This window comes from Equus przewalskii, chromosome 13 (assembly GCF_037783145.1).
Source record: "Equus przewalskii isolate Varuska chromosome 13, EquPr2, whole genome shotgun sequence".
In the NCBI taxonomy this organism is placed as follows: domain Eukaryota; kingdom Metazoa; phylum Chordata; class Mammalia; order Perissodactyla; family Equidae; genus Equus; species Equus przewalskii.
Genome location: NC_091843.1, coordinates 2,466,126 through 2,482,173, shown reverse-complemented (window position 1 = coordinate 2,482,173; position 16,048 = coordinate 2,466,126). Strand labels below are relative to the sequence as shown.

Here is a 16,048-nt window from a genome sequence, read left to right as displayed (position 1 = left end):
ACAGGTTGAAATGTCATCTCTGAAACTCCCAGCCTACTTGTCATCGCTGTCAGTACTCTGTCTGTCTGTCCACCTGCAGCAGCTTTTCCCCCCTCAAAACCCAAAAGATGAAAAATACTGACACACAGGAATTTTTCTTATTTGGAAACAACGATGTCACTATAACTGAATATTTCTGAAGAGGTTTCATTCTGTAAAATGATGGTGGAGACGTCGGCCCCGTAGCCGAGTGGTTAAGTTCGCGAGCTCCGCTTCGGCGGCCCAGGGTTTTGCTGATTTGGATCCTGGGCATGGACGTGGCACCACTCATCAGGCCAGGCTGAGGCGGCGTCCCACATAGCAGAGCCAGAAGGACCCACAACTAGAATATACAACTATGTACTGGGGGGCTGTGAGGAGAAGAAGGAGGGAAAAAAAAGAAGATTGGCAACAGATGTCAGCTCAGGTCAGGTGCCAATCTTTAAAAAAAAAAATGATGGTGGAAAGACTCACTTGGAATTGTGCATTTTATTCCATTTTAGAAGGAATCTTGCAAGTTGATAACCACATAAAAAAGCAACAGAAAGCCCAAGTCAAACTTCTGGGAAAAGTTACATTTATTTAACAAGAAGTCACTGAGTAAAGTGAGAAACAATGAATGTAATGAATTTGAGGAAAATTCCCAAAGAAGACAAAATGTACTAAATGTGACAAAGCTGTAATAAATGTGTCAACAATTCACACCAGTGCAAAAGCATAGTAACAGAATTAATATCAGAAAGGCCCTGTGATAGAAGGCTCAATACACGGGACACGAGTGCTACGCTTACGAATAGTTGAGTAAAAGCTTCTATCAAAATGTAATCTTACTGTGTTTAGAGAACGCCTGCTGGAGAGGATGCTGTGACTGTCGTGTGGGAAAGCACCAATCCAGAAGCCCGTCGTCACTGGAGCACACGATCCTCCCGGGGAGAAACCATTCCAGGACAAGGGATGCGCGAGAGCCGCCCAGCACAGCCCCATTCTCATCCAACCCAGAAGGAGCCGCACCGTCAGAATGCCTTAGAAAGTCCACAGATTTGAAAAAACCTTTATCCAGCGGTTCAAGTTGATTGACTGGACATCAGAGAAGGCAAAACTATGCAGATAGCCTGGGAAACCCCTCAACCCCCAGTGAATGTCAAAGAAACGCAGAGGGGGAGACAGCCTCCGTACACACTGAATGTGGAAATGCCCTCCCCGGAGTCAAACCTTTGCAGACACTGCAGAACTCAGAAAGGAAAGAAGCCTCACGCGTGTACAAAACACGGTGCGCCTTTAGGAACAGAGGGTCCCCACTGCACAAAAAACCGTGCATGCTGTGGACACCCTCTCTAAATGGACTGACGGGAGAAGGCCCCTGAGGAGAAGACGGGACTAGCTGTGCATCCGAGAATTCACATCAAGGGCAGGAAGTGATGATGGGGCGGGGGACGGGTGTGAAAGTCTGCAGCAGGAAGCCAGGCCTCTGTGTCAGAAACTTCGCTCTGGGGAGAAACCCTCTAAATGTGGAAAAGCTTTTACTAAGAAATCACCTGAGCTCTAACTTACATAGTTCAGAATAAGGAAAACCACAAAACTGTAAAACATGTGGAAAAGTTTTAACTAAAAGTCAAGACTCACTGCCCATCAGACAGTCCATACTGGGAGAAACACCAAGAAAACAATAAACACGGGAAAACCTTCATTTGGAGATCAGAGCTCACTGACTTTCTAAGAGTTTATATAGGAGAAAAACTCTATAAAAACACTCATGTGGAGAAGCCTTCAGCAAGGAAATACACCTCATTATACACCGGAAAACCCACACAGGAGAGAAGCCTTGTGAAAGAAGGAACTTTGGAAAGCATTCAGCAATAAATGAACCTTCGTAAGTCACACTGCGGAGAAACCCTGGGAATGCAGCCAGCGTGGGGAAGGAGGGTCTGTCCACCAGCAGTGTGGCTCTGAGAGGCCCTGCTGACGTAAGAATGCCGACCCCCAGTCCCGAGGTCAAAATTATCAGGCCCCAGAGGCTCTGTATTCGGGGAGTCTCTATGTGGCATGAAGTGTGGCTGAGCTTCAAAATCAGTTCCAGACATTAGATACTACAGAGTTCGTACCGATAAATAAAAAGAGCCAATTTAAAAAATTTCAGTTTTACTCCAGGGAAATAAAATTCCATAACTCAAACCAAGCTACTTGTGAAAAAAGCCTCCTGATAAGTGAAGATCCGTGCGTCTGGAGTCCAAGCACCTCTGGCTTCGTGCTCGCCTTTCCTTTAATGAAGGCCTCCCAGTCAGCGCTGGGAGGGGAGAGTCCAGGCGTCCACCCTGAGTCACCCACTTGGAATCAATCCTCACCGTGGACACAACTCCCTCTGTCACTGGTCCCAGCCTGGCGGTCCTGACACAGTCCCTCGCCGGCACCCGAGGCGGCCAAGGGCTGTCGTGTTATCCTCACCCCACGAACCCCACACAAGCGCATCTGATTTTCTTGAGGTTCAGAGTCATTTAAGGGAGTGCACGTGGGAAAGGGAAACGCTGTCCTCTAGGTGTGACATCCCCCAGAGCCCAGGGGAGAAGATCTCGAGGAAAAGACCTTGACAAAGGAACCTCCCAGGGCACACAGACCCTCTGCTCACCCGTCCTGTGCAGGCCATCCTCCTCACAGGCTCCCACCCAAGGCTCCACCACTCTGTGCTGGCAGAAGGCTGCCCTGAACCCAGAGGACTCAGTCCCCAACACAGACCCGCAGGTCTCCTTTCCTGGAAGCTGCTCCTCCCCCTGCTGACCCTGTATGTCACTCTGACGTCCACACATCTCACATGCGGCCCAATCCCCAGGTTCCTGTGGTTGGTTGATGGGGGAAATCTCACCCACACAGGGCAAGCCTAGGGCTTCACCGTGACCTCTGAACTTCAGGCCAGGGGTGAAGGGTCAGGCCCTCCCTGCAGAAGGATCCTCTCGGGGGCTCTTTCCACCGTGAGCAGAAAGTCTGGTCTGCAGCAGGAAGTCTGAGGCCGACGTGCACAGAAAAGCAGGGATAAAGGTGGCGCCTGGCCCAGGTCCTTCTGAAGGCCAGCCCTGTCCTCCTGGGCACGGCCTTCACAGACTCCGTGTCTCTGACGGCTCACTGCAGACCTGCAGTCGTCACAGCTTCCACCATGACGCGAGGAAAAGAAACGAAGGGAGGAGAGGAGCAGCCATCCCACTGGTACCCCACTCGCTACTTGGGGGCCTCGGCGTCCTCGCCCTTGGGTGGGGCTGCCACTGTGGAGGTCGTCTTGAGGCTCCGCTTCCGCTTCTGCACATTCTGCTCCGGGTGGAACAGGATGACGTAGGTTTTGGGTACATAGAGCATGCCCAGGGACACCGACGCACTCAGGCTCAAGGACACAGTCAGTGTGGTGGTTTGGATGTAGATCTGAGCCATGGAGGAAGGGACCAGGTGGGACTCAGGCCTCTTCTCTCCCACCCCCACCCCCATGTCGCCTGGAGGGGAGTCTGTTTCCCCCGGTGAATGGGAGTGAGCACTTAGAAAAGGACAACAGCATGAGCAAAGGCTCTGAGGCGTGAAGAAGTGGCTCATGAAGGAGTCATGGTGTGGCTCTGGTGTAGGCAGGAGGAGGGTGAGCGACAGGGACTGAGTGGACAATCGACGGAGGGAAGCAAGGGGATCATTCACAGAGAATGACACCTGGGGAAACAGTCCATGTGCCTAAAAAGGTCTGGAGCGTGTCCATGAATGAATGAACGTGGCTTCAACTGTACAAATGAATGAACGGACCGAGGCTGAACAGTGGAGCAGGTGGGCACACACGGAGGACAGGGGTGAGTAACAGACGCTCAGCTGTGCACGTGAACAGACAACGGGCCGACAACCAAGCAGACGGGCCGACGGATCAACAGATCGGCAGACATAAAGCACCTGAGGAAGGCACTGAAGAAAAACAAGCTAGAGGCGTGGATGCCCAAATGAATGAACAAACAAAGGACGAGGGGGAGGCTGAGCGAACAAGCAGAAGGAGATGCAAAGACAAATGAGCGAACAAGTCAGTCCACGAATGAACTACCCCCCAAGCAAGCGTGCAAGGCAGCGGGAGCAACGGAGCCCTCCCGCGGACAGGGACCAGGTTACCTTTTCAGCCGACTGCGCGGTGCCAAAGAAGATAGGCACAAAGGCCAGCCAGACGATGCAGGTAGTGTACATGGTGAAGCCGATGGGCTTGGCCTCATTGAAGGTCTCGGGCACACCGCGGGCCTTGATGGCATACACCGTGCATGTGACCATGAGCAGGAAGCTGTAGCCCAGGCACCCGATGAGGGACAGATCTGACATGTCGCACTTGAGCACCCCTCTGGCCTGCTCCGGGTCCACCGTGCGCTGCTCTTCATAGTCGATCACGCTGTGTGGGGGCTGGGCCCCCAGCCACGCCAGCACTCCCACCACCTGCAGGAGCCAACACCGTATGAGAGGCACACCCAGCCTAGCCGCTGACCGAGGTCTCTGGCAGGTGAGGGTCCCCTGAGGCTCCTGGCTTACTGAGTGGGATGCTCAGGCCTGAGAGAGCCACCATGGAGAGGGGAGGGCCGTTCAGGAGGGGACCGCCAGGCAAAGGCTGTGACACGGCCAGGGAAAAGAAGGGGCTGCAGTGCAGGTGTGTGCTGGCACTGTTGGGGCTGGTTGGGTAAGGGGCCCCTGGATGTCCCCGTCCCCTATTCCAGCCATTACCAACTGCAGACTGAGCCTCACAAAGCGCACTGACTGCACGCAGAGGCTCTACAATCAGGGCCCTAAACCCATCTCTCCCTCTATAGAACGGGAACCTTGTAATCTGTTGTGAGGACACCGTGCCAGCTTTGGGGAGGGCCGGGCGGCAGAGGTGTTCTTTCCTCACAGCCCTCCAGGTGGGCAGTATCATCTCCAGTCTGTACATATAAAAACACTAGCTTGATCCCGTCTAGCAACATGGCAACCCCAGCTCCTGAAAACCCCCGTCCTTCTCCCGGTCCAGAGGACTGCTGAGCGATGGAACAGACCATCCGTGGGTGCACAGTGACGCTCAGAATAAGGAGGCACTTGATGGAGCGCAGTAAGAACGTGAGCTAATGCCAGGCAGCCTGGGAGGTTATCAGAGTCAGACACAAGCCCTAACAGGGAGGAGATGGAGAACCAATCTCCTCACAGTGACAGGAGACATGACTTTGAGCCAAGGAAGCTGTTCAGCAGGAAGTAAGAAACCTGCATAAAGGCAGGACCCTGGAAGGGCTGCCCCATATGTTTGTGCAGGTCGTTCATTGCACAAGAGCGCCTGACCTGTGGGGTGGGCAGGTGGGCCTGAAATCTAACCAACACTCCAGTACCGGACTGTGCACCTGGAACAGGGCTGTATAATCCTGGAGGAAGAGACGTTTTGAAATAATTTTTACCCCTAGAAGGAGCACCTTTTTGTGATTCTGCCAAAGGCAGCAGCTCTGTGAACAAGGACTATCAAGTAACACCCTGCCCACTGTCCAGGAAGGCAGCCTGGCAGCTCCACTTAGAACAGGCTCTAGACAGGCAAAAACGCTGCCCATGAGAAACCAAAACCCAAGGGCTGTGATACGCAGGACTGCAACCAAAGGTACCCCACAGACTCTGCCACCCAGGTAACAGACAGAGAATTAGCATCCAGCACACGCAACCAACTCCTACGAGATACAGGACACGAGCGAAGCTTAGGAACAGGTGCATCACAGGTGACGACAGGGCCAGGACCAGGCCACCGGTCATTCCGCCCAGGCCAAGGAAAGCAACGACACCCCTTTCCCGTCCATCATGTGGGTCAGGAACCCAGGAGGCTGACCCTCCTGTTCCTGGACAGGAGCGTGGGGGCAGGAGGTCCGTGGGTGTGCTGGGCGGGCAGTGAATGCAGCTAAGCTTCTCCATCGCGGAGGAGGGGCACACGGGGCTTCAGGCGGGGCCGGGGAGTGGCCTTCTCAGCACGTGCGGGCCTGAGCTTCTGGGCCCGAGGGGAGCCCAGGCCCTGCTCTCGGCAGGGAGATGGGCACTTGCAGTCTGCAGAGCTGCAGGGACCGAGGCCCGTGGCCGGGAACGCACGTGGCTTGTGCAGGCTGGGCAGATACGGTCTCGCGTGGAGTAGAAAGCATGTGGTGTTAGATGAGCAGAGCCCGGCCTGGCCCTGAGAACTGGGCTGGCTCTGCAATGTCACACATGCCTCTCTCTTAGTACCCTTTGCACAGAAAACATCCAGTGCTGTCCAGACCAAAGGAGTCATTTCCGATGCTGCGATGTCACTGTCTTAGAGAAAACCCCAAGGGAAACCTACTTTTGCCACACATCCATCGTGATACCCTGGCCCTCTGTGGACCTGGATGCCGGCTCCACGGTCACAGCCTGGAGCCCAGGCCTCTCTTCCAGGCCACCCCAGTGACGGGCAGCAGGAACTCCCATGATGGAGACAGACTCTTTGCTGGGGGAAAATTCATCAGAGAGTTCTTTGCCCTATTTTTGTACGGGAGCCAAATTGTGGAAGAGTATGTTCTGTTTATAAACATAATTTCATTGTTTTACAGAAAAATAGCTGGATGCTAGCACTCCCAGCCTTACTACCCATTTTCCTTCAAGGAGGGGGCCGAGGAACATGGCTGCTCTTAAATGAGTTCTGGTTACAGGAGAACAGGAGGGTCGTATCTCCTGCGGCTTTTTTTTTCTTTTTCACATGGGAGCCAGAATAGAAAAAAGTGACTCTCTGATTTCTAAAGTGGAAGACAGCATGTCCCCAGCCCCAGGCCCTAACTGCCAGCCCTGTCACCTTGGGAGCCTGAGGACCCACCTGCACAAAGGTGAGGCTGAAGGTGATGACCAGCTGCGAGGTGGGGCTGATGAAGGGCGGGGGCGTGACGGAGCGCTTCCCCTGCTCAAAGATGCGGTAGATGCGGTTGGTCTTGGTGAGCAGGGCGGAGTAGCTGAGGGTGGTGCCCAGGCCCAGGAGGAGTCTCCGGGCCGCGCAGACAGCAGCCCCGGGCTCCGCCACCATGAGGAAGGTGATGGCGTAGATGAGGAAGATGCCGGTGAGGAGCACGTAGCTGAGCTCGCGGCCAGAGGCCCGGACGATGGGTGTGTTGTTGTGCCGCATGAAGGTGGCTACTACCGTGGTGGTGGCCACGATGCCCAGCACAGCCAGGAGGAGGGGCGGGGCCGCCCAGGGGGAGGACCAGGTCAGAGTGACCACGGGCGTGGGGCGGCAGCCCGTGTGGTTGCGCGTGGGCCTCATGTCCCTGGGGCAGGCCTCGCACGTGAACTCGTCTACCTGGAAGCGGTACCCATCACAGGCCTCACAGTGCCAACAGCAGGGCACGCCCTTCACCATCTTTTTCCTTTCTCCCGGCCCACAGGGGAGGCTGCACTGAGACTGGGGCACTTCGTGGGGGTCTCCTGACCACTGTAGGGCTTCCACCTGGGACACAGGAAACACGGACCTGTGACCTCCTCCTCCGCGAACCGTGGGCTGCCCCCCTATCCCAGAGCTCAGCCTGTGCCACTCACGTCCAGCCTGAGGGCCTCTGCCCACTGGCCCACAGTCTGGTAGCCGCCACTGCCCGCACTGCCGTTGGCTGCCTGGTACTGGAAGATGTCGTATCGCCCAGGCGCATCCCCATTCTCGTTGAACATCACAGGGGTCCCCGCACTGCCTGGAGGGAGAGCCTGTCAGCCCCAGCTGGTTCTCCAGCCCATCAGAGCCAGCCTCCCGGAGAGGCCGAGGCCCAGCCAGGACGAAGGAAGAGCTTAGCAAACACACATGCAAAGATGCTCAACATCATCAGGGAGACGCAACTCAGAACCACAGCGAGATGCCCCTTCCCACCGTTAGGACGGCCACTGTCAAACACGGACAAGTAACAAGTGTCAGCAAGGGCGTGGAGAAATGGGAACCCTAGGCTTTGCTGTGGGAATGTAAGATGGTGCATTCACTGCGGAAAACAGTATGGTGGCTCCTCAAAAAACTGAACAGATTACCACCTGATCCAGCAATTCCATTTCTAGGTCTATATCCAAAAGAGCTGCCAGCAGAGACTCAGAGATATGTGAACACCTACGTTCAGAGCAGCATTCTTCACAATAGCCAAAAGCTGGACACAGCCTAAGTGTTCACTGGGGGTTGAAGGCATAAACAAATGTGGTCCATCAACACAGTGGGGTATTATTCAGGCTTAAAAAGGGAGGAAATTCTGACACACTTACCACACGGAGGAACCTTGAGGGTGGTATGTCAAGTGAAACAAGCCAGTCACAGAAGGACAAATACTGTGTGATTCCACTTATATGAGGTCCCTAGAAGAGTCAGCTTCAGAGACAGAAAGGACAATGGTGGCTGCCAGGGGCTGGGGGGGTGAGGAGTTAGTGTTTAATGAGGACAGGGTTTCAGTTGTGCAAGACGGAAAGAGTTCTTGAAATTGGTTGCACAGCAATGTACACCACTCAACTGTACACTTAAAAATGGGTCAGATGGTCAGTATTATGCTCTGCGTATGTTACCACAATGAAACAAGAAAGAGGAGCTGAACTGTCCAGGCGAGGGGATGAGTTTAGACTTGGACAAAGGTCTGAGTGTTGGCACTGATTGATCAGTTGAACGATCGGCTTTCTTTGTTTTAGAAGCTTGTTCCCCCCGCCTATAGAGCTGGTCTGCCGTGACGTGGAGCCGCACTTCAGCAGAGAGAAGCTGCTCAACAGAGGGCGGAAGAACAGAGTTCTTACTGTCATAAAGGACAGGAATCGAACAAGAAGCATCTCCCCACAAACCAGGAGCACGGCCGAGTCCGCGTGGGCCTTTTCAGCAGCCCTTATTGGCGCCCTGACCGTGTGCCAGGCCCTCTCCTGGCAGCAGGGGGACGCATCCCACTCACACCTTGTGCTCCAGCTTGCAGGGCCTAGCTGGGGCGACGTGTGGGAGCCCGACACTCAGAGTGGGCAGCATATGCCCCCTGCGCACAGCCCGCGCTGGGCCCACACGCGCCCCGCGTCCAGAGGCCTCCAAGCTTGTGCCATGGAGGAGAGAGTTGTGTGTAACCCTTTGAGGCTCCAGACAGAAGAGGCCACAGAGAAGCTCCCCAACACCTGAAGTTTGCAAGTTGGGGCAGGGGTGCTGCAGCCTGGGAAGCAGGAGAGTTAAAACTGGTCCCCAGAACTCGGCTCAAGCCTCAAGCTCTCAGGCCCAGGGGCCCCATTGGACACCCTGCCTCTCCGTCCCTTCGGTCCCGCATCGTCCCACTCCCGCAGAGAACTCCGTCCCAGCGGGCTGCCCTCACTCACACAGAGGCTCTGGCGCCCACTCACCGTTGAAGCGGACCGCTCGAATATACTGCAGCAGCGTCCGCCCGTCGGTGGGCTCCATGGCCGGGCACAGGCCCGTGTGCCCGGGGCAGAGATCCTGCTGCATGCTGTGGAGGGCGTGGGCAATGGCGTACACAGCATCGATCACAAACTGCACCTTCCCCTCCTGCTCGTAGGTCGAGTCCCGGCCGATGCGTTCCTCGCCTGTCCTAGGGACGCCCGGAGGAAGTGTGCCTGGCCCCAGGGCCCAGCCTGGCCTCCCACCCCCTCCCTCACCACCCTCACCGCCCGGGGCAGCTCTCACCTGTGCATTTGCGGGTGGAATCATCTGACAGGGTACCTGAGCCGGTCAGTTTGCAGTTAAAATTCTCTTCCCAGAACTCGGCAAACCAGATGTTCCGGCGGTTGTTCTCCAGGGAGCGGCTCATGAAGTACTGGTCAAATCCTGAGAGGAAAGGAAGGAGGGAGGACGGTGGCAAGTGTCTGAGCCAGCCGTGGTTCTCCTGTGTCTCTTCACCACTTGCTCCCCTTGCAGCTAGGAGTGCCCATGTGACCAAGTTCTGGCTGGTGAGTTCAAAGCCATCTGGGGGCTCCAGGATAGAATTTGCATCCTGATGAAAACTCAAAGCCTGACCACGTGAACGACCTTTAAGCTGCCCCTTCTTTCCTGGTTAGGATGATGCTGTGAAGATGTAATGGGTGGAGCTTCAGCAGCCACTTTGTGAATAAGATGCCACAATCATGAAGATACATAGCAACCACAGAGGATGGTAGAACAGAAGTGGGGAGAGAGCTCAGGGTTTTGAAACATCATTGAAACATCACCGAACCTGAAGTCGCCTACTTTCAGACCTCTTGTCTTGTGACAAAATTGACTTTATTGCTAAAACCACTCTCAATCTAGACTGTCACTTGTAACTAAATGCATTCTAAGGGAAAGAAAGAGTGCGACGATGTACACCCCCAAAAGGCTGGGAGCCCCTGGATTCAGGGCTCAGCCTTTCCAAGGGTCTGTGCTTCATAAAATAGCCCTGAAGCACCTCCTCAAGGTGTCTGCAGTTCAGCCTTTGGGAAAATGCGCAATCCTGTTGTAAAGTGGACATCTCCGCTGAATTCTTCCAGGTATTCACAGACGGGATGGTGGGGGGCTCACCATCTGGTTAACAGGACGGTGTGTCCCACACCCTTGTTTCTCTCCCTCCCACCCCACCCTCAAATTAGAGTGCCTTCAGCACAACCAGAAGACAGGCGTCGAATTAAAACAAAACAAAGACGGAAACGGACAGTTCTTCCCCCTGTGCAGGGGGGCTCTTCCTCATTTGCCAGCTCCTCCACACGCTGCCTGGAGGATAGTCAGAGTCTCAGAATCCTAGAATCTGGGGGCCCTAGAAGGGAGCTGGATTTTGCACACTCTTCCAGGTGGGGACAATGAGCACCCCCGGGGGGTGGGGCTGCGGAGGGAGGGCACCCTGCACTCACCATCAATGGAGGCCCTTTTGGGCAGGATGGTGATGGCCCCCACGGCCACGTCCTCCAGGTTCAGGACAGGTGAGACCTTGGCTCCCCAGCTGTCTGAGCCGACCCACAGGAAGTGGCCAGTCAGGTTGGCCTGGCGTGCAGCCTCCAGGACCCTCCTGGCAGGAACAGGGCAGTGGGTGAGTGAGGGCCTGAGACTCTCCTCCAGCTCTTTCCCCTCCACCTGTCCCACTGCACCTCAGCAGACCCTCATTCCTCAGGACAAATGGGCTGCAGCGTGTTTAGGACACTGGCCTGGGCTCCTCGGGCAGTAGAGGGTCCGGCTAGGCTCTGACCCAGGCCTGCCTCCCGCGTCTGCACTGTAGCCCACATCACGCTGCCTGGAAGAAGGGTCTCCCTTTCTGTCGCAGCGCCTCCTACTGGGCTCAGGCCCCGGCCATGGCCGTGGCCTCCTGCTGACCCCCTCTCCTGGCCCCGGGCGCCTTCCCTCACAGCTCATTTTCTGCACCAGGTCTGCCCAGGGGTCTTTCTCGCACTGTGAATTATAAAAACAGACACGCTTTCTTGTGTTTCCCTAGGCTAGGCTCGGAGCATCTCCACCCAGACCAGGACTGGCTCATTTCTGAGGGCACCAGGCAGAGATGGCAGCAGGAAAAGTGCATGGGGGCAGGGCAATGAGGGGGGCTGAGAAGGAGGGAAAGGGAGGACGGGAGGATGCGCATGGCTGGGGGATGTGTGAGAAGAGGCGGCAGGGGCTTCAAGGAGAGCCCCTGCAGAACACCGGGACTGAGCTCGCCATCCATCCCACCTGATGTCATCCTCGTTGGCAAAGATGATGATGCCCCGGGCATTGGGTGTCTCCATGAGTCTCCTGATCACCTTGCTGAACTCTCCTGGCTTTGGTTCCCTGGGAATCTTGATGGACTGGGCAATACAGACGCCCCCTGGGTGTTGGGGATGCTGAAGTCAGCTCTCATCCCATCTACCCGCCCACCCACCGGGTCTGCCATCACCCATGACTATTGCAGGGGCTGAGTCCTCCAAAGGAACGGGGCACCTGCCCACAGGGGGCACCATCCAGGCCCCCCGCCATGGACCCAGTGCCCCATCTCATGGCTTCTGCCCTGTCCAACAGCCCCTGGCTCACCCCTCTGTGGTGAGCCCCTCCCCCCAGCTCACCAGCCTCACGGGAGATCTGCACAAAGGCCTCAACCCCGCTCTCGCCATAGTTGCCCTCAGAGGCCAGTGTGGACACGTAGTTCCATCCCAACGCCCTTACGATGTCCACCATGGCCTGGGCCTGGTAGGAGTCAGGCGGCACCACGCGGGAGAAGAAGTCGTAGCGTGTGGAGTCGCTGAGCTCAGGGGCCGTGGACGCATAGCTGATCTGGGGTATCTGGAGGGCGAAGGACACCTGAGCTGTAGATGGAGGGTCAGTCCTAGGGAGGGAAGGCAGTGGGGTCCCGCACACGGGTGGGGACACGGAAGTTTGGGGTTAGGGTGCTGAGGGCCAGCTGGAACTGCCACATGGAGAAGCCAGAAGCTGTGGGGGAAGATCTGCACTTTCTGAATGGGTCTGATGGAACATGGGAGGTCCGAGGGTCCACGGCAGAGGGTACACAGTTGTGCAGGTGTGTCCCAAGCAAAGGGGAAGTGAGGCTCAAGTCCGGTCCTCAGCACAGGCTGCATCTGCCCAGGGAAAAGGGACATCCTTGTTGCCCCCAAGGACGACATGATTTCCTAATTCACACAAAGGGGTGCTCTGTGTGGGTGGGCAGCAGCCCCTGGAAAGTAGCTGGGCAGGGGCATTTGATTCCAGGCTGTGTCTGGCCTGGCGAAGGGGTCTGTTTGGAGCTGGGCTTATGTGTGTGCGTTAGAGTGACTGACAGCGGATTATGGCTGAGCTGATCCAGGAGAAGCGGGACAGTGCGAAAGGGGAGAGGAATGGGAGCAGAAGGCGAGGAAGCAGCAGGCGGGGTGGCAGAGCGGGTGAATCAGAACCACGTTAAAGAGGGGCACACCCACAAGCCAAAGAGCAAAAGGGAGAGAGCAGGAGGGGGTGTGAAGGTCAGAGAGGGGAAGGTTCTGGAAGGAGTGGACTGAGGCTCGTCTAGGGGAGAGGATTGTTTGAAGCAGGAGAGAAAGAAAGTGTGGAGACAGTATGGAAAGGGGAGGGGACGAGCAAGAGGGAGAGAGAGGAAGGAGGGAAAGAGGAAGGGAAAGAGAGACCAGGAGACTGAAAGAGAAAAACAAGAAGAAAGACAAAAAGGGAAAATCAGAGGAAAGGAAGCAGAAAGAGGCCGTCTGGCCACAGCGCCCTTCGCAGCCAGCTGCTCCGGCGCCCCGGACACCGCAGCTAATGTGCAGAGGGACCTGCCCGCACAGGCGGAGCCTCCTGGGGAAACTCGTTTTAAAGCCGGCGCCCGCAGCACTGCGGCCGGGAGGTGGCCTCGGAAAGCCTCATCTTTGCTTCTGGACCAGGGGTTGCAAAACGGCCCCCAAGGAGCCATATCCGGCCCAAGGTTGTATTCTGTGCACTGACTTTATTTAATCTTTGAATTAGCAGCCAGTGTCTAAAATCTGGGGTGCAGCACCACCTCAGTCTTGGGCCAGCAGGTGGCAGTGGGCCCGGGGCTCACTCGTCCTGCTCCCTCTGCTATGGTCCCCAGCTGGCCCTTGACTTTGAGGTCTTTGCACTCAACCTGCAGGGGGCAGACACAGCAAACGGGGGACAGAAACCAGAGCTCCAGGCAGGGCAGGGGACAGAGACCCCAACACACACACACACTGGGAGGCCACACACTTCTCTCAGCGCCAACTAGAAGGTGGGTCTGTGTGCTCCACACCAACACTACTGTCCAGGAGGACCTGGGGTGGGGGGAATTAAATGGATGCAGATAATGGAGGGGGGGCCCAGATAAAACCTCTACCCACTACGCACTGGGTAGAAACCGAGGCCACTCCTGGGAGAATCAGAGAAACCCTCCAGAAACAGAAGTCCCTGCCCCGAGCCAGATGGACGCAAAACCTTCCTCTGTTCACAGAAAGATGGGAGGACAGAGACCCCTCCGGGTCATGGAACCCCAGCAAAACTGTCCCAGGGAATGGCAGGAAACCCCCAGACACCTACGCCGAAGGCCCTAATCCCTGATTCCCATGCCCCTCCAGTCACTGTTCCCCAGACTGTAAGGAAGGTACTGCCCCCCACAGAAAACAGTTCCCTGAAGCTGAGGGCACCGCAGGCCCCCCAGGCAGCGCCCACAGGGCGGGGCGCTGGAGACGTGCACTGCGGAAAGAGGCTCCTGGAGAGACCACTGAGGGCAGACAGTTTGGAACTGAATTTAAATGATGATCAAAAAAGAGCAGAGCGGTACAAGGCATGGGGGGGTCCGCTGCCCCTGCCCCCGTCGCAGCCAGGGGCGTATCCAATTGCCCCAGCGGACAGAGGGCCCTGGTTTCGGGGAAAGCCTGCGCCTCGTCACCCAGAGCTCTCCACAGGGCCCGGGGGCAGGACCACCACGCACGGTTATGCGGGGCATGCCCAAAGCAAGGGCGCTCGAGCAAGGCGCCAAGTGGGGGCTAAAGGCCCAGCCGCTCCAGCCAATCGGCCCCGGCATCAGCCGCATCCACCTCCGGTGGGGGTGCAGGGGTCCCCTTGTCAGCCCAGGAGGTTCCTTTGATTCATACAGAGGGCTCGTCTTGTGCAGACGAGGGAGGCCGGCGTGGCGTGGTGGGCTGAGCCTCAGGCTTGCGTCAGGCCCAGCGGACAGGGTTCCTCCGAAGCAGCTGTTGATCTTTGTGAACTAGAGTGATTTCTGCAAGAAGACTGGACCTCACCCAGCCCGAGGGCGACAACGAGCGCGAGACGCCGGACCCCGAACACCGCCCCGCGGCCCTCACCGCAAACAGGCGCAGCACGTTGGCGACCATGATGGAGACGGAGCTGGCCGAGGCGCCCACCACGGCCACCACGCGCTCGGGGGGCGCGGCGAGCAGCGGGGGGCCGCCCCCCGGGCAGCGCGCGGCAGCCTCGTCGCCGTCGCCGCGGCCGCGGATCAGCGCCTGCACGAAGCTCAGGGCCTGCTCCAGCGCGTACGTGTCCCGCGAGCAGGTGTCGAGCAGCCGCGCGCCCAGGCGCACGCCGGGCAGCAGCTCCGGGTCGGCGTTCACGCGGTCCAGCGCGTACAGCATGGCCTCCAGCCGGTGCACGCCCTGCTCCTTCTTGAGCGGCCCGCACGCCCTGCCCGCCGCGCCGCGCGCGTGCACCGGGAACAGGCCGCCCAGCGTGAGGCCGCCCGCCAGGCGCACCGAGCCCGCGGCGCCCGCCACGCCCGCCTGCGCCAGCGCCACGAGCGGCGGCAGCAGCGCCACGAGCGGCGGCGCGCGGGCGCTTCGGGGCCGGGCCATCGGCTCGCCAGCTGCGGAGGGAAGACAGGGCGGGGAGGGGAAGAGACAGGGCTCTTAGCGCCCGGCAGAGGGAGAGCCCTGGGTCCTGGGAGAGGGGAAGAGCGCAATAAATGTCGGCTGAGCCAGTTGGAGAATAGATGGGACAGGACTCGGCCAGCCTTCCCAGGCCTCCACCTCGTTCTCACAGCCTCTGAACCTTATCACACGGGTCCCCCCGCCCGACCGCTGTCTCCACCGCTCCAGTCCTCCCCGACAGCCCTGGGCCGCCCGCCCTCCTGGCCCATCCCCAGCGCACAGCCAGGCACCCTCTGTAGCCACACTCACCTGCGCCAGCCGCCCTCGTTCAGGACACGGCTGTGACAGATGCGGAGGGCCCGAGCGAGACAGGATTTAAGGATTCTGGGGGGAGGGATGAGACGCAGTCCTGAGGGCGGAGACCCCTCCTAAGCGTTGGGTGTGCGCAGTACTGGCCCTCTCCACGTCTCCTTTCCCTCCCTCTCCTGCTCCCTGAGTCTGTTTCTTTCCTCTTTGGATGTGTGTCTGACCCCGACTGTCTCTGGCACACACTCTGTCCTTCTCTCTTAGTCTCTTTGTTTCTGTGTGTCTGTCTCTGGCTTTGCCCCTACCCCTCCCTTCTCTGTCTCTCTTCTCTTTCTGTCTTAGTCTTTCTGTCTGTCAGTTGTTCTTTCTCTCTTTGTCTCTCTCTGTCTCTTACCCTATTTCTGTCTCTCTACCTCTCTTTCCCGGCCACCAGTCTCTCGGCTCCAGTTGCCTAAGGGACTCCTCAGCTTTCTCCTTGCAAAACCCAAAAACTGGGCAGTAAACCGGC

At 57.4% G+C, this 16,048-nt stretch overlaps 1 protein-coding gene across 4 annotated transcripts; it reads right to left on the bottom strand.

Moving 5' to 3' along the window:
- Positions 1–578: 578 nt before the first annotated feature.
- Positions 579–15,330, bottom strand: GRM6 (glutamate metabotropic receptor 6). Of its 4 annotated transcripts, XR_011525399.1 has the most exons (11): positions 14,713–15,330; positions 11,992–12,208; positions 11,621–11,756; positions 10,816–10,970; positions 9,641–9,781; positions 9,340–9,540; positions 8,245–8,725; positions 7,549–7,694; positions 6,836–7,459; positions 4,138–4,449; positions 579–3,423 (listed from the first exon to the last, which is right to left on the bottom strand). XR_011525399.1 is itself a non-coding variant. In XM_070570091.1 (10 exons), the coding sequence occupies exons 1-10, from the start codon at positions 15,217–15,219 to the stop codon at positions 3,226–3,228; spliced, it is 2,526 nt and encodes an 841-aa protein (XP_070426192.1). In that variant the 5' UTR covers positions 15,220–15,330; the 3' UTR covers positions 579–3,225. The 4 variants fall into 4 exon arrangements, 2 of the variants coding, with proteins under 2 accessions (XP_070426192.1, XP_070426191.1); XR_011525398.1 differs by lacking the exon at positions 8,245–8,725 and having other exon boundaries at positions 579–3,312; positions 7,549–7,707; XM_070570091.1 differs by lacking the exon at positions 8,245–8,725 and having other exon boundaries at positions 579–3,312.
- Positions 15,331–16,048: the final 718 nt, after the last annotated feature.